Source organism: Bos mutus, chromosome 16, assembly GCF_027580195.1.
Source record: "Bos mutus isolate GX-2022 chromosome 16, NWIPB_WYAK_1.1, whole genome shotgun sequence".
Lineage (NCBI taxonomy): Eukaryota > Metazoa > Chordata > Mammalia > Artiodactyla > Bovidae > Bos > Bos mutus.
Genome location: NC_091632.1, coordinates 64,983,991 through 65,002,333, shown reverse-complemented (window position 1 = coordinate 65,002,333; position 18,343 = coordinate 64,983,991). Strand labels below are relative to the sequence as shown.

The window sequence follows — 18,343 nt, the reverse complement described above, 5'->3', positions numbered from 1 at the left end:
GGAAACAGTTCAAATACCCATAAATGAATGAATGGGTAAAAAGGATATGGTATTATACACAGTGGGATATTGTTCAGTATTAAGAAAGGTATCTTCCCATTTGTGACACCATGGATGGACCTTGAGCACATTATGCTACTTGAAATAAGTCAGACGGAGGGACAAGTACCGTATTAGATCACTTATATATGGAATCTAAAAAAATTAGACATATAAAAAAGAGGTGAAAATGGTGGTTACCAGAAAAAGGCGATGGCTAAGAATGATGGTGTTTATGGGTACAAACTCGAAGTGAGTAGTGAGTAAGCCATCCAGATCCAAAGCATATAATAAATATAGACAGTAATATTGTCTATAATGTCTATAATCATGTAATGTGATAAATACTGCTATATCATCAATCATACTACAATATGTAAATGTGTCTATGTAATAAGCTTTATACCTTAAACTTAGCAAAATGTTACACATCAAATTTATTCAATAATAAATACCATACTAACTTAACACATAATTTACATATCGTAAATATTTTTTGATTAATTAATAAGATAATGACAAGACTGGTATATTTTTTTCTTATTGCAATCTACATAGATGGCCACCATTATGTAATAATGTAATAATTATCATTATTGCTTATTGAAAACACATTATTTATCAGTCTTTCAAGTTCTTTATGATATGCCTGCAAACATACTCATGATTGATATTATTGAAATTTTACAGAAGAAACTGAATTTTGGATTAAAAAGCTTGCTTAAGGTAAACCCAGCCAGTAAGTGGCACAGTTTAAGCTAAGGTCTTTGTACAAAACTGAAGAGCTGGCAAATATCCTAACATTTTAACTAAGTTAGGCTGTGGTTCATGTTATATTAAATAGGCAAGTTCCTTAGGTTTTAATGCCTAGATATGTCTAATACTTTCCTTAACATTGAAATGCATTTATATTTTTCTAAAGGATTATGTTTATTTCAATACAGATTAAACTTTTTAAAATTTGAAAATATTATACAACTCTTATAAAATGACTTGCTAAATTCAGAAATTAATAAATTTCTCCTTTCACATTTTAGTCCCTAAAGGCAATCACTTTTAATAACTTTGTTCAAAGTAAGACTTTTTCTGTGTAAACATTTGCATATTAATATAGTTTAAATTGTTTTCTATAAGTATGGGATCATATTACACTATGCTGTATCTTCCTTTGTTTTCACATTACATGTTGTGTCTATGTGAAGACATACTGAGCCACTTAATTTTTATCAGGACAAAATGTGTGTGTGCTCAGTCACTTCCAACTCTTTGCAACCCCATGGACTATAGTCTGCCGGGCTCCCCTCTCTATGGAATTTTCCAAGCAAAAATACTGCAGTGGGTTGCCATTTCTTACTCCAGGGGATCTTCTTGATCCAGGGATCAAACCCATATCTCTTGCATCTCCTACATTGGCAGGTAGATTCTTTACCACTGAGCCACTTGGAAAGCTCAAGGACAAAATAGTGTTCCATTTTATGGATGTATCACGACCAAGATAATCACTTGGTGTAATCACTCACCTAGAGCGAGACATCCTGGAATGTGAAGTCAAGTGGGCCTTAGAAAGCATCATTATGAACAAAGGTAGTGGAGGTGATGGAATTCCAGTTGAGCTATTTCAAATCCTGAAAGATGATGCCGTGAAAGTGCTGCACTCAATATGCCAGCAAATTTGGAAAACTCAGCAGTGGCCACAGGACTGGAAAAGGTCAGTTTTCATCCCAATCCCAAAGAAAGGCAATGCCAAAGAATGCTCAAACTACCGCACAATTGCACTTATCTCACACACTAGTAAAGTAATGCTCAAAATTCTCCAAGCCAGGCTTCAGCAATACATGAACTGTGAACTTCCTGATGTTCGAGCTGGTTTTAGAAAAGGCAGAGGAATCAGAGATAAAATTGCCAACATCTGCTGGATCATGGAAAAAGCAAGAGAGTTCCAGAAAAACATCTATTACTGCTTTATTGACTATGTCAAAGCCTTTGACTGTGTGCATCACAATAAACTGTGGAAAACTCTGAAAGAGATGGGAATACCAGACCACCTGACCTGCCTCTTGAGAAACCTATATGCAGGTCAGGAAGCAACTGTTAGAACTGGACATGGAACAACAGACTGGTTCCAAATAGGAAAAGGAGTATGTCAACGCTGTATATTGTCACCCTGCTTATTTAATTTATATGCAGAGTACATCATGAGAAACGCTGGGCTGGAAGAAGGACAAGCTGGAATCAAGATTGCTGGGAGAAATATCAATAACCCCAGATATGCAGATGACACCACCCTTATGGCAGAAAGTGAAGAGGAACTAAAAAGCCTCTTGATGAAAGTGAAAGAGGAGAGTGAAAAAGTTGACTTTAAAACTCAACATTCAGAAAATGAAGATCATGGCATCTGATCCCATCACTTCATGGGAAATAGCTGGGGAAACAGTGTCAGACTTTATGTTTTGGGGCTCCAAAATCACTGCAGATGTGCAGCCATGAAATTAAAAGATGCTTACTCCTTGGAAGGAAAGTTATGACCAACCTAGATAGCATATTGAAAAGCAGAGATATTACTTTGCCAACAAAGGTCCATCTAGTCAAGGCTGTGGTTTTTCCAGTAGTCATGTATAGATGTGAGAGTTGGACTATGAAGAAAGCTGAGCACTGAAGAATTGATGCTTTTGAACTGTGGTGTTGGAGAAGACTCTTGAGAGTCCCTTGGACTGCAAGGAGATCCAACCAGTCCATTCTAAAGGAGATCAGCCCTGGGTGTTCTTTGGAAGGACCGATGCTAAAGCTGAAACTCCAATACTTTGGCCACCTGATGCAAAGAATTGACTCATTGGAAAAGACTCTGATGCTGGGAGGGATTAGCGGCAGGAGGAGATGGGGACGACAGAGAATGAGATGGCTGGATGCCATCACCAACTCGATGGACGTGAGTTTGAGTGAACTCCGGGAGCTGGTGATGGACAGGGAGGCCTGGCGTGCTCCAAGTCATGGGGTCACAAAGAGTCAGACACGACTGAGCGACTGAACTGAACTAACTGACTGACTATACTATATCTATTGCTTATTTTGGTTGTTTCTGTAATTTTAATAGTACAATGATAAATCATAAAAACTAATTTCCTGAGTCATCTTAAGTATCTTCTTGTGCCTTTTAAAAAAACAGTTTTCTAAATGCACTTTATTAAAGACACTTTGATGCCATTTGTTGGTTACTTCAATCTTTTACGTGTTTTTCTATGTATGTTGTACAATTCTATAAATAGCTTTGTAGATAAAGGTAATACTTCCTCTTTCACATTGCCTTAAAGGAGCAGAAAATTAACATATTTTGTGGAAGTAACATTAACCACTTCACTGTTCAGAACAAAATATAATGTGCTTACATTTTTTGGAAAAGTGATGACATTTCACAGTAAAATTTAACATTGGAAACCATTCATCAATGCCTCCCTTCAGCTTTTTGACTAAAGGAATGTTTTCTGAAACTAGATCTAAGGAAGTGTTTGTTTCAATATAATTTTTCCTGAAATGTACATTGGCATTTACAAGATGGGTTTGTTATATATAGGTGTCAAAGTGAAAATATACCTAGAACCCAGGTCAAGGGCTTCTAAAGTGAAAATTGCTTGTATTTTCTTTTCTGTAAATTGGCTGTCTTTTGCTGTTCTTCAATTGTGTTGATCTTTTTCAAAGTTTCTGCTTCTTTTTTTTTTTCTTTCTTTCAGATGTAGTAACAATAGCACAAGGTCTTTAGTTTTCCTGTTATGGAATTCCCAGTGTATGAAGACACGACAGGTCTTAGAAATTGCTCCATGTCTGTCCTGAGATTTGTATTTTCATCATTCCATTATAATTTTACTACCATGTGTATATGTGTGCAGCTCTAACAAACATTTCTGAAGTTTTGTGACTTTGAACTTGTGTAGGTGAAAGTTTTCTGTATGTGTTCAAAGACCAAATTGTTTCTTTTTGGCCACGTACATGAGTGCCTTGTTGTTCAGTTACTCAGTCATGTCCGACACTTTGGACTTGCACCCCATGGACTGCAGCATGCCAGGCTTCCCTGTCCTTCACTGTCCTTGAAGTTTGCTCAAACTCATGCCCGTTGAGTCAATAATGCCATTCAACCATCTTATCCTCTGTCATCCCCTTCTCTTGCCATCATTCTTTCCCAGCATCAGTCTTTTCCAATGAGTCAGCTCTTCTCATCAGGTGGCCAAAGTATTGGAGCTTTAGCATTAGTTCTTCCAATGAATATTGAGGGTTGATTTCCTTTAGGTTTGACTGGTTTGATCTCCTTGCAGTCCAAGGGACTCTCAAGAGTCTTCTCCAGCACCACGGTTTGAAAGCATCAGTTCTTTAGCGCCCAGTCTTCTTTATGGTCCAACCCTCACATCTGTACAGGACTACTGAAAAAACCATAGCTCTGACTATATGGACCTTTGTCAGCAAAGTAATGTCTCTGCTTTTTAGTATGCTGTCTAGATTTGTCATAACTTTTCTTCCAAGGAGCAAGCTATTGTACTGCATTCTCATGGTAGTTAGTATAGTGAGAAATTTTTGGGTTTTTTTGGTGTTTTTCCACATCTTCATCTTTTAGTTTATTTTATAATTTTAAGGAGATTGGTGCTATTTTATACCACGAAATTTCAATATTATATTTGGAAAAGGCTTACATGCATTTTTTGCCTCTTGCCTTTTCTTTCTTGCTTTTTATTCCTTTTTACTTCCCTCCCTTCTCCTGTTCTTATCATTCCTCTTCCCCTTTAGGGACAGTGATGGTTAGGAATGCAGCCTCAAGAGCCAGATTACCTAGAATCAACACTTGACTCTGACACCAACCAATATGTGACCTTGGGCATATCACTACACTTACCTGTGCCTCAGTATCTTCCTCTGTCAAATAGGCATGCTTATTTACTCCATTGAGGTGTTGAAAGGAATTATGTATGAGTTAACTCAGTGGTATGTAAAATCGTTGGAATAGTGCTGGCACATGAAGTATTAATTTATTTAAGACATTATTGGACTTCCCAGGTGGCACTAATGGTAAAGAACCCGCCTGCCATTGTAGGAGACACAAAAGATGCAGGTTCGATCCCTGGGTCTGGAAGATCCTTTGGAGGAGGACATGGCATCCTGTTCCAGTATTCTTGCCTGGAGAATCTCATGGACAGAGGAGCCTGGAGAGCTGTAGATCATAGGGTCGCAAAGAGTCGGACACAACTGAAGCAACTTAGCATGCACAGGATATTATTATTCTCTTTATTTCTTTTAACAGAGTTGTTCAGACATCTGGCTGTCTTTTACCCATAATCACCCCAGGCTTTAAGTTTCTAAGAGCATGCAGGCTCCTGTTGAGTCCTCAGCAGCTCCATCATCCTAAAATGGGGTGGATGTCCATACCCTGAAAAATATAGTCAGGGAGTTTGCAAGCGGCATTCTTCATAGAGATTCAATGTGGCAGGTGGCATGCAGTCCCCTAGAGGAAGCAGCTCTGGGAAGACAAAAGCTGAGTGTTAGGAGTGACATTCTTTGGGACTTCCCTGTTGGTTCAGTGGTTAAGACTCCATGCTTCTAATGCAGAGGGCACAGGTTTGATTGCTGATTGGGGAACTAGGATCCCACTTACTGTGTGGCCAAAAAAAAAAGGGAATTATATCCATTATGTCTCTGGAGTCAAACTTTCTTTTCTTTTACTCCTAATTGTCTAGCGTGTCACCACACAATTATGTCCAGTAAATCTTATTGCAAGGAGATGGAGGTTCTAACCTTGGGTTGGGAAGATCCCCTGGAGAAGAAAATGTCAACCCACTCCAGTATTCTTGCCTGGGAAATCCCCTGGACCAAGGAGCCTGGAGGGTTACAGTCCATGAGGGTCACAAAGAGTTGGACACGACTTAGTGACTAAACAACAACAGCAGCAGCAACAGCAACAGTAGTCTTATCTTGGTGCCTTTCTTCATCTGGTAGAGTGACTATTCTCTTGTGTGGGTTTTACAGTTTATGCTTTACTTCTAGTAACCCTTACACTGATGTGTATAATTTTTCACTACTATTTTCAACATCTGGGTCACTGACTTGATGCATAATTTTTGTTCCTTTCTCTGCTTTTGTAAATTCTTTTCAATTAGGCTTTCTAGATAACTATTTCCTTGTTATCTAGTAGACAGATAATCCTTCTGCTTGTTTCTTTAACTCTTTGTCCCTGATGGTTTAATTGCCATTTTTTTTTCTCAGTCAACTTCATAGTATTGTTTGAAGTATTCTTTTTTTCCATTCTGTTTTTGTTCTAATTGTCTGAATTTATTGGGCTTCTCTGGTGGCTCAGATGGTAAAGAATCCGACTGCAATGCAGAAGACCCAAGTTGGATCCCTGGGTCGGGAAGATCCCCTGGAGAAGGGAATGGCTACCCACTCCATTGTTCTTGCCTGTAGAATCCCATGGACAGAGGAGCCTTGTGAGCTACAGTCCATGGGGTCGCAAAGAGTCATACACGACTGAGCAATTAACGCTTTCATTTTCAATGAAATCTATATATTTAATCTAGCAATGAAAATGAAAAAATAATCTTGAGAGAATTCTTGAGAGAATTTTTGAGAGAATTTTTTTAAAAGTGAAAAGTAAGTGACTAACAATTCTTTATTTATTCAGTAGACAGAGTGCTAATTTTTTGCCAGCCAATGTTACAGGAGAGAAATTACTCTGTGTTTCATAGTAATTTCCATAAGCAATAGGACCTTATCAAATGGGGATGGGGAGAGAATTGTAATGACTGAAAAAATTAAGATGGAGATCTGTCTTGAGTAAAACTTTTTCTTCCTTGTATGGGGATGGGGAGAGAATTGTAATGACTGAAAAAATTAAGATGGAGATCTGTCTTGAGTAAAACTTTTTCTTCCTTGTAAGTCAGTAAAATCTAAAGACTGAATTTCTTGTCTCTTTATGAGGCCTATGACCCTGCTCCCTGGCTCCCTAATTGAAGTAGACCTTCTCAGAACTCTATCCAGAACAGGCAAAATGATGAATTCATTTTACTTAGAGGCAATTCATTTAACTGATGCAGTGAGTGAAATATGTGAGGATTTTAATCTTGTGTGATATGTGTAGTGGCATTTAAAAAAATAAATTCAAATAATTATGTTTAAAAATAATGACAAAATAGCACATTGCTTTCTAAATTTCCTTATAAATACCACTGGCAAATTAATTAGTTGCAAATAGATGATTATAAAAATAAAAAAAGTAAAGCTATTGAAAACACATGGTCTCTCAGAGAAAGACTAATTTTTTAAACATAGCTCATTGTTTCTGAAATATTTTCTTTATGTAGCATTTTGTACTAAGTAGCTTTAGTCGTGTCCAACTTTTTGCGACTCCATGGACTGTAGGCCGCTAAGCTTCACTGTCCATGGGATTCTCCAGGCAAGAATACTGGAGTGGGTTGCCATTTCCTTCTCCAATTTAGCATTTTAATTTCATTTAAAATAATATTTGAATTATAATTATCCTTTTTGAAGAAATTAAAAATTAAGTTTAACAGGTTGATTTGCTTTATAATTATATTAGTTACTAATGAAATGCTTTAAAAAAATTTGTTTTTAGTGTTGTGGATATATTTCGAAAAAAGGAGAATGATGCAGCAATTAAAATCCAGAGCTGGTTTCGAGGATGTCAAGTTCGAGCATATATCAGGTATATTGATTTTGCCATGGAAACCTCAGATATACCATAAAAATATACTCCTTAGAAAATGTAATTTATTCATGTAGTTCTCATTGCAAATTTTTTTTTTACTTGTAATGAAGTTAATAACTTATATGATGTCCTTTAAAGACATAGCTCTTTTTGCTCCTTGTTTCGTATGTATCAAAATACTAAATGATATTGACCATATCTCTGGAAAATTCTCAGTGTTATAAGTATACTTGATCAGATTATTTTCTGCAGCTTCCATAGGATGTGACAAATGGCCGAACCTATTTTTATAGCAATGAATTTATTGACTGGTAAGAAAGAAAAACAGAGCAAAACGAAGCAAAACAGAAACTATTCCAATCCTCTCCAACATGTTGGTAAATAAAGACAAATGGTACCAAAATGATACCATTCTGAGGACAGAGACCAAAGCTGATCCCTATCTTAACTGTTTCCACTTTTTCTTCAGTGCTCAAATTTCCTTCAGTTTCTCATCAATTCTGAAAAATACTGCCCTCGATGAGGTGGAGAAAGAATATGACTAGCCCATTATAAGTCAGCTGGTGAGCTAGGGGTTATACTGTAGTCTTTCTTATATTAACTAGTAGGAGCCAGACATGGAAATAAAAGCAGGAAATGAGGTTTCTCTTTTGGCCACTCTGCCAAATAGGAACATGGCAGCAGAGTAGTTTTTAATTCAACAGACTAAAATGACGTTACTGGAGATAGACTAAGTAACATGAGTATGAAAAAGGAAAGTGTTTTTGACTTCAAGAATTATTTCAAAGTACTCATAGTGATTCACATCAATATTGCCTGGCTTATTTGTCAACATGTCACTGTGACCGGTTCTATAGTCTTTCATTGTATTATTATTCTTAATTTACTTTTGATTTATTTTTTTAAGTAATTTACTCAATTAGTTTCATAGTGATGCAAAATTTTTATAGATTATATTCCATCCTGGTGGCTCAGAAGGTAAAGAATCCACCTGTAATGCGGGAAAGTTGCATTCGATCCCTGGGTTGGGAAGATCCCCTGGAGGAGGGCACGGCATCCCATTCCAGTATTCTTGCTTGGAGAATCCCGGTGGACAAAGGAGCCTGGCGGGCTTCAGTCCATGGGTTCGCAAAGAGTCATACACAACTGAGCAACTAAGCATAGCACGTAGTCATAAAACATTGGGTATATTCTCTGAGCTGTAGTATATCTCTGTAGCTTATTTATTTTGTACATAGTATTACCTCTTAATTCCCTACCCCTGTCTATTTCCCCCTCTTCCCTCTCCCCACTGATTAGTTCATTCTCTATGTCTGAAATTCTTTTTTTGCTTTTGTTTTTAATTTTCACTAGCTTGTTTTATTTTTTAGATTCTACGTATAAGTGATAATATATAGTATTTGGCTTTCTCTGTCTTACTAATTTCCCTAAGCATAATACTCTCCAGTTCCATCCATGTTGTTGAAAATGGCAAAATTTCATTCTTTTTTATAGCTGAGCAATATTCTAGTGTGTGCGTGTTTGTATGTAATAATATATAGTATCTTCGCTATCCATTCATCTTTTGATGAATACATAGGTTTCTTCCATATCTTGGTAATTGTAAATAATACTGCTATGAATATTAGGGTGCATGTATCTTTTTAAATTAGTGTTATTGTTTTCTTCAGATATATACCCGGGAATGGATTGCTGGATCATATGGTAGTTATATTTTTAGTTTTTTTGGGAACATCCATACTGTCTTTGCTGCTGCTGCTGCTAAGTCGCTCAGTCGTGTCTGACTCTTTGCGACCCCATAGACAGCAGCCCACCAGGCTCCCCTGACCCTGGGATTCTCCAGGCAAGAATACTGGAGTGGGTTGCCATTGCCTTCTCCGCCATACTGTCTTTAAAAGTACGCATAAACTTGGCTTTGAATTTGATTTCTTGAATATGTGGAAAGGAATGTTCTAGGCAGAAATTGAAAATATATCATTGTTTCAATGAAAGCATACTAATAAGCATATTTTCTACCTAGGTATTTACACAGAGTAGCAACAATTATTCAGAAACGATGGAGAGGTTACTTAGGCAGACAACAATATCAAGTAATTGTGAAGGTAAATATTATGAAATTTATATATGTTAGCATTTGGATTATATAATTTATTGAAACTTATTCACATCAGTCACATTTATAGTAGTTTTAGAGTTATTAATAATATGTATATGAGAACAAAATTCAGCTTAATTTTTAGAATGAGACTTCTGAGAAAACGTTCCTGATTTTTCCATGAAAAATTGATAGCTAACTTCTTTGTATCCAAACTATATCAGATATTTTATTTTTGTTAAAGTACTCTTTACAGCATATGTATTTGTATGTACTTATTTGTTGAAGATTCTTTCCATTTTCTAGATGGTGAGATTTTTCAGAGTAAGCATTGTAGCTTGTTCATTTTTAGTCCACCAACATTTAGACTAATCTCTGGCTCACCAAACAGTTAGTAAACATTGGTTAAAGTGCCCCAAATTAATTCTACAAAGGAAAAATGTAAGGCAGTTGCTCTCTGTGCTACTTATCATTCCCTTTGATTGACTCTTGGGAGATTTTGAAGATTTACCTTAATAAATGTAGCGTAACGCAGTCATCTATATCCACCAATAGACTTGCAGAAGTATGAGATAACATGCCAACTTATACTTCAGTTAAGAGATTTTAGAAATTAGGAAAAATATTTTTTTTAATATAAAATGAGGAGGTTTCTAATCATTCTCCTACTTCACTAATTTTCTGATTTGTTATGCTTTCTACTATAATAGTTTAAATTTGTTCTTAATTTATTATTAGAGGCATTTAAATGAAGTTAAAAGATATAGAGGGCAAAAAGAAAAAATAAGTAGACAACTAAATAATAAGAGCAAGGGACTATATGTATTGTTATTGTTCAGTCACTGAGTCATGTCCATCTCTTTGTGACCCCATGAACTGCAGCACGCCAGGCATATGTATACCTATGGCTGATTCATGTTGATGTATGGCAGAAACTAACAAAATCTTGTAAAGCAATTATCCTCCAATTAAAAGTTAAAAAAATAATGTATTCACCTTTGGTGAGAAAATTGTAAAACATGTTAATAAAATAAAGGAACTGTTTAGAGAAGAGCCTAATACTTTAGATTTAATGAAATAAAGTATTTTTTTTTAAGGTGCTGGCACAAATTTTTACAAGTATTGGATCTCTCTCACAACTAGGTTTAAAATCACTGTGATGTTTTTATAGAGTAGATCTGATGTCCCTACTGGGGAACCTATTTTAGTGACAGATTCTCTAAATATCATGATTCTGTTAAGTTCCTGTTTAATACTATATGTTCCCAGTTAATTAATATATGTCACTTCAGATTTTAAGAATCCACTAATACCAAGGGAAATTTTATTCTTTTAATTTACCTGGCTGAATAGCTCACTTACGTGTCTGCAACAAACAAAGGATATTTCATTAATTTAATGAATTGTTAGCATGGGTTTTCTTGTCTAGAACACTAATCTCTTACATCATTTTAAGGCTACTAGGACAAGGAATTTTCCTCTATTCTTAATTTCTCCTATATCCTTAATTTCTCCTATTATGTCCTAAGAATTATTCTTAATTCTCCTGTATTCTTATATTCAAGTGAACAAATGCACTGTATAATTTTCTTTTACCTCTCTATATGTATTTTTGGAGTTTTTTCCACTGCTATTCTGAATCATTTAGACAAAGTTATAGAAAGTGCCCCATACCTCTCAATTCGTCAGTGGATATTTTCTACATAACCATATTAAAATGATCAGAATCAGAAAACTGACGTCTATACAAGTCAATTGTCTGTTCTTTGGATTCTATTCATATTTCACTGATTGTCCCAATGATTTAACTTATAGCAAACACATCTTTTCCAGGGTATAAACCAGTGTTTCCCATTGTATTTAGTTGTTGTTTCTCCATAGTTACCTTTGATGTGTTTGATCTATCTATGCTTTTCATGACCTTTATTCTTGAAGAGTATAAAATAATTATTTTTTATATTATTCCTGTTTTGGTTTATGTTTCTTCATTGTTATAGTGAGATTATACATTTTATATTACAATACATGTCAGTACATCACATTAGGAACCATATGATGTCAGTTTGTCTCATGGCAGTTGATGCTAAATTTGATAATTTAAGGTGGTATCTCACACTTTTAGACTTGCTATTTTTGTCTTATGAGGCAGTGTTTTAAGACTGGGTATATATCTTCTTCGTCACCAAAATTTTTTATTCTAGATTTACCATGTCATTATGATTCTTACTAGAGGAAGAATTATGTTTGTCAAATAGTGATTTTCTTAACCTTGTCATTTCTTCTACATTTTCTTGTTAGCATTTTCGTACAAGAAAGAGCCTTTTTCCTCTTTATTCATTCATTCGTTTATAACAGTTTTAACCCATGAGTTCCTATTTTGTTTAATGGATTATAATAAATTATCACTAATTGGTTTTCTGCTCAAATTTTCCCAGATTTGGTGAGTCGGAGCTCCTGCAAGTCAATTTTTAATAGAGTCAGATTACTTAAACAGAATGATCAAAAATTAAGTTGTTTTCTATGGAATAATGAACATCTTTAACCTCATTATTTATTATTATTCATCATGAGATCTATGTCTTTGTGTAGACAAGACTGTAGAGTATACTTATGCATATGGCATTCAATGAACATTACCAACTTAACTTTCATGCTGCTATTTCTACTCACAAGTCACCATCCAGATGGTTATGAATGATTGACATCTCCTTTTAATCAAGCATATGAACATGTATACATTTAAGTGACTGTTGTCAAAATATTCAACTTTGGAATCTATATTTGTTCTAATGATATTGGAGTTGCTAAAAAAAATTTAAATCTTTAAAAGTTCAAGTAATGAGCCACCCAAAAAAATTTGTTTTATTACTTTAGGGTCTTGACTGGATCACAGAGAATGTCACTCAGCATGATCACCAAGTTATTCTCCAGATTTGGATCTAATTATCTTTGGGTTCTTGAAAAGAAATGGAGATTTTCCTCAGTTAAATTGGTTCTTGATGGTTTTTAAATCTGTTAATCTGTACGGTGTTTTTGAACACATCTGTTTTACTTATTTACCTGTTTTTGCCATTGTGTGCATGGCATAAAGAACATAAAGATCTCAGTAAATAACATAATCCGATCTTGGCATATAATTACTAAATGAGATTAAAATAGCTGCCATTTACTGGCTGACTAGTGAGAGTGAAATATTGTACTAAGCATTTTATATACTCAACGTGTATACCAACTAAGCTCCTCAGGTGGCTCAGTGGTAAAGAATCTTCCTGCCAAGCAGGAGACATGGGTTCAATCCCTGGGTCAGAAAGATCCCCGGGAAAGGAAATGGCAAGCCACTCCAGTATTCTTGCCTAGAAAATCCCATAGAAGAGGCGCCTGGCATGCTGCAGTCCATGGGGTCCCAAGAGTTAAACATGACTTAGCAATTAAACAACAACAATAATACCAACTAAAGTCTATGCCAGTCCTGTGAATATTATCACCATGTTATAGTTTTAGGCCCAGAGATGGCTACTTCCCCAAGGATACATTGTTAGAGATAAGTGGAGAAAAGTTCAAACCCAATTTGATTTGTTTCCGAAACCCTTACATGGAGAGGTAGGCAGTTCAGTCTCAATCATTATTGGCGATTTCCCTTCTCAGGTTTATACAGAGGTCCTGTGAGACTTAAGTAGTGCCATCAGAGCAGAAATCCTCACCTTTATCCAATCTTCATTCATAAGATACCTATTGTCCAAGCTCGTGTGTTCAGTCCCAGGATTCATCCTTCAAGGACTCCATGACAGTTCCGCCACATAAAGGGAAAGGGAATTTTTGCCAGAGCTGGTATCTTCCCTGGTGTTCAGAATCCCATTTTCTCCCCAGATGCCACCAAATTTATCCCTAGAGTTTTAGCCACATCCCAGACTTCCCTGGTTGCTCAGATGGTAAAGAATCTGCCTGCCGTGCTGAAGACCCAGGTTTGATCCCTGGATCAGGAAGATCTCCTGGAGAAGGGAATGGCAGGCACCCCACTCCAGGGTTCTTGCCGGGATAATCCCATGGACAGAGGAGCCTGTCTGGCTACAGTCCATGGGGTCGCAGAGTCAGACATGACCGAACGACTAACAATTTCTTTCACTTTTTCAGGAGCAAAAGGAATGCCAAATGTTGTATTGTTACAAAAAGTTAATGCCCCACTCTTTCCCAAGCATGTGGAATATTTTCTTCATTATTTCTCTTTTTCTGCCCATGTTTCTCCCGTTAGTATCCCCCATCCCCTCAGTATGATTTCTCAGAGCTCAGGTTTTAGGGGAGCAAAGCTGGGGATGGACATTCACATATAAACTGACTGAAGCAAAAATGCGTAAAAGGAACTGCTACTCTCGTGAGTGGGGAGTGGAGCGTGAATTAAGGATAGTGTTTGAATCTATGTTAATTATCCTGTCACGCACATTAGTATACATTGTCACACATATAGTCCTATAGCAGCTATCTTTAAACCATCATTTCCAAATTTATTCTGCATAATTTTTTTGCCTGACAGCTGCATACAATAATAATAATAATGCCATATAGTATATATTAGGTTGTAAAATGAATGGTATAATTAGTGATTTTAAAACTTTTGTAATAGAACTCCCCCTTACCTAAAATTTAGCAAACTTTTTAATCCCCGTGTGCTAAAAACAGGTGCAATCAGTACAGCTGTTTTGGAAACTGAAAACAGAACTGGTTGGTCTCTTACCTGGTGGCCTCTGTTGTCATCTGAGCCAGCAGGGCAGGATCTGAAAGCCACTGATTTTAATTTGCTTTTCTGAGGAAGGATCACAGGAAAATGATATTAATTGCCTGGAGGAGAAGAGAACCGAGTACTAGAGGACTAAGCATAAGAATAGACTTTTTACTGTAAACCCTTTGGTAGGTTTTGAATTTTAAACAATGTGAATATATTATCTATTAAATACAGAAAATTAATTAAAAAGGCAAGTCAATTTAAAAGGTACTCCCCCACCAAACACACACAGGCAGATAATAAGTACTCAGGTGGGAAGTTAATGTGATCTCTGAAGGTCAAAGTGGTGAGATTTATGCTGAACCTCTGGGGATCAGGAAACTATAGGTTGGGGAGAGGCAAGGATATTTCAATTAGGAACCACGTGAATGAAGGTTTGAAACTGGGAATGTGCGTGGTGTAACAGGAAGTGGTGAGGATGTTGATACAGGTGGCTGGAGAGAGGTTGAGGACTAGCAGAACATTGGTAAGGAGCTGAATGTGACTTTTATCAAATAATTTCCTACACTTTTAAGGGCCTTTCTTGTTTAAAAACATGTTTTACACTCATTGCTTCATATTTTCAGTAATAGTCTGTCAAGTAGAAAATGCAGGTGTTCAATCTTCTTATAGATGAAGACATGGAGACTCAAGGAGTTTAAAAGATGGGACTAAGGTCCCCAGTTTCTGATCCCTGTATATCCATATGCTACCTACCTTCTAAAAATCTTTTTCTAAAGGTCCCCGAGGCACTCCAAAACTGTTCCTCCTTCTGTAGACCTTTATTCAAGTAAATGGCACAACCATTCAGCCAGAAATCCAAACTCATTCTCGACTCCTCGTCACACTCTTTTCCCCATCTTCTATCTCCTTTCAGTCATCAACTACTTGGCATCGTCCCTCAGAAAAGTCTCTTGATTCTGACCTAAACTAGGAATCAAGTGTAATTTTACTCCCATGCCTACAATCCTCACCATAGCACACAGTGTAAAATTCACACTCTTTGACATGACATGGTGGATTTTCATTGTCTCATGATCCCTTCTTATCTACCCTTACTTCTTGCTACACCTGTATAAATATACTCTATTCGCTACTATATACAAAAGAGATAACTAATAAGAACCTACTGTGTAGCACAGAGAACTCTACTCAATACTCTCTAATGACCTGTTTAGGGGAAAAACAATCTAAACAAAGAGTGGATATATGGGTATGCATACCTGATGCACCCTGCCGCACACCGAAAACTAAGACAACATTGTAAATAAACCATTTGCCGTTGCTAAGATATGCTGTGTCCTGCAGGCTTCTTGCAAATGCTATTTACTTTGCCTGGATGTCCTTCTTCACTGTGACCTGCTTCCCATTGGTCTGAATGCCTACTCATGCCTCAAGACTTTACTTAAAGATTGCCCTTCCCTGATCTCCTGAGGTTGAGCGTGGAATGGTAGGAGGTGTGCCTTCCTCATGCTTTGCTCCTGTATTTCTGTCACTGTGATCCGTTTGTTTACTGACATCTCTCATTTGACTGTGACCTCCTGAGAGGCAATGACTGTTCTAGTTATTATATCTCAAACGATCACAGTAAATGCTACATAGAAAGTCTGCAGAATCTTTTGCTAACTGGATGAATTAATTACTCATAGGGCCATAAGTTGGAGACCTCACTATGGCCAACACAGCAGGTGGGTAGTATTCATATGTGCCAAAAATTCTTCCCTACCCGCTTCCTTGTAAAGGAATGATTCCTCCCCATCGCATTGGTTTTGGGCTAAGCCATATGTTGTGGACCATAGCCACAGGGAAGCTTAGCCCACAGGTAATGGGAGTGAGAAATAAGCATTTTGTTTTATAAGCTACTGAGATAGCTGCATTCTTTTTTTTTTTTTTCTCAGCAAAGCTGATTAATGGTTGTAATGACAACAAAAGCATGGATGTTGATAAGAAAACATTCTGAGTTGGACGTTCAGTGAAGCTTTTACAAAATGAAATTCTGAGATTTTGAGTCTGTGATGATGTTAGGACACCTCCATGTGGTGGTATCTTGTAAGGCGACTTTGCTATCTCTCAGCAGAGTCGCTGGCACATTATAATTAGCACTGAACAAATGCTTATTAAAGAGAACTTTTAGCTGAAGAAGCAGAACTAGAGATAAAGGTTTTAGAGCCATCAGCATAAGATGGCAGGATTTTCTGCCTGATGGAAAAGTATCTGAACAGTAGAGCAGAAGGCCAAGAATTGAGGCTTATGGAATGCATTAGTAGGATTTAGGTAGAGGAAGGGAATTATAGGTAGATAATAAACAGAAAAGCAGAGACACAATATCACAGGAACCAAAGGAGAAAACTGTTAGAAATCTTGGAGTTATCAACAGTCTCACATGTGGCAAAGGTCAAATGGAAAGTAAATTGTGGAAAGTCAGAAATCCTAGGATCTCTATTTTAGATGGGTTCTGTATTTTTAGACAGAACCTTAAAATTCTCCCTTAAAATTCTACTATACCAAAATATTTCCATCCAGCTTTTAAATAATTTTCAAAGCAACACCAGCTGACTTATCCAGTCCTGAAGTGTTATGCATTCTCCACTATCATTCCCTCACTGACCAGAGATAACAGAACCATTCCAATTTTCCTTTCTGATTTGATTCCTTTTTCCTTCCTGGATGACAGCTATTTTTGTTTAATTTTCAACCTCCATTTCATGTCTTCCTGCTGACTTTTATAATGCTGTATCTGGCAACATAACCCAAATTTGTCCATCTGAAGAACTGAGGACTATTGATTCATAACCTTGAAAATCTTCCCTGTTAATAAGGATGTGCTCTGACTCTTCTTTTCCATTAACAGTGGATTTCGGTCACCCGGTGTGTGTGCTCAGGCCTGCTGGATTCCTGCTGTGTTTCACTGCAGCCTGCTCTTCCCATTGGGTACTCGACTGGTCCTACTGTTTCGGTCCCCTTCTTGTTTTCAACTGTATAATGTTCTAAGTAGCCTGTCCTTAGCACTCCTTGTTTTGTTTCATAAATGGTGAGATGAATACAATCATTTCTGTAGATGATATACCAGAATAATGTTGAAATATATCATCTGTCTCCTTTGGAAAACTAGCACTTTGAGTGTTATCGGAGTGAATTCGCCAATATAACCTATACAGGACAACTGTATACATCTTGTTATCCTTTTCAATTTCCTTTTACCATTCATGCTAAGTTGCTTCGGTTGTGTCCAACTGTTTGCGCCTCCGTAGACCGTAGCCCTCCAGGCTCCTCTGTCCATGGGATTCTTGGGCAAGAATAATGGAGTAGGTTGCTGTGTCCTCCTCCAGGGGATCTTCCTGACCCAGGGATCAAGCCTGTGTCTCTTATGTCTCCTGCATTGGCAGGTGGGTTCTTTACTACTAGTGCCACCTGGGAAGCCCATGTTTTACCATGACATAGTTTATATTGTGTTTAATATCAAGTATACACTCTGAAAGCAGCTACCCTAATATAGATGATTAATTCTATATACATTATCATGAGATAAATATATGTGTATATATATATAAAACTATAGATCTAAACAGCTCAATGTTATGTTTTTAAATTGAGCTCATTCAGTAAATAACATATATGGCCACCATATTAACAGAACTTGATTAAAACTTTTTGTTAAAGTAATATTACTAGCCTATGATAGAACCATTTAATTTATAAAAATAACTCTCATTAAAAAATAGATTATCCTTCAAATAATGTTATTGCCAAAAAG

At 36.6% G+C, this 18,343-nt stretch overlaps 1 protein-coding gene across 6 annotated transcripts in view; it reads left to right on the top strand.

Moving 5' to 3' along the window:
* The window catches only part of SPATA17 (spermatogenesis associated 17), a 251,553-nt gene that overhangs the window by 24,697 nt on the left and 208,513 nt on the right, over positions 1-18,343 (top strand). For all 6 annotated transcript variants that reach the window (XM_070384497.1, XM_070384501.1, XM_070384499.1 and 3 more), the window contains exons 2-3: positions 7,646-7,735; positions 9,759-9,840. In XM_070384497.1, coding sequence (XP_070240598.1) covers positions 7,646-7,735; positions 9,759-9,840 — 172 coding nt within the window. The remainder of the gene's footprint in view (positions 1-7,645; positions 7,736-9,758; positions 9,841-18,343) is intronic.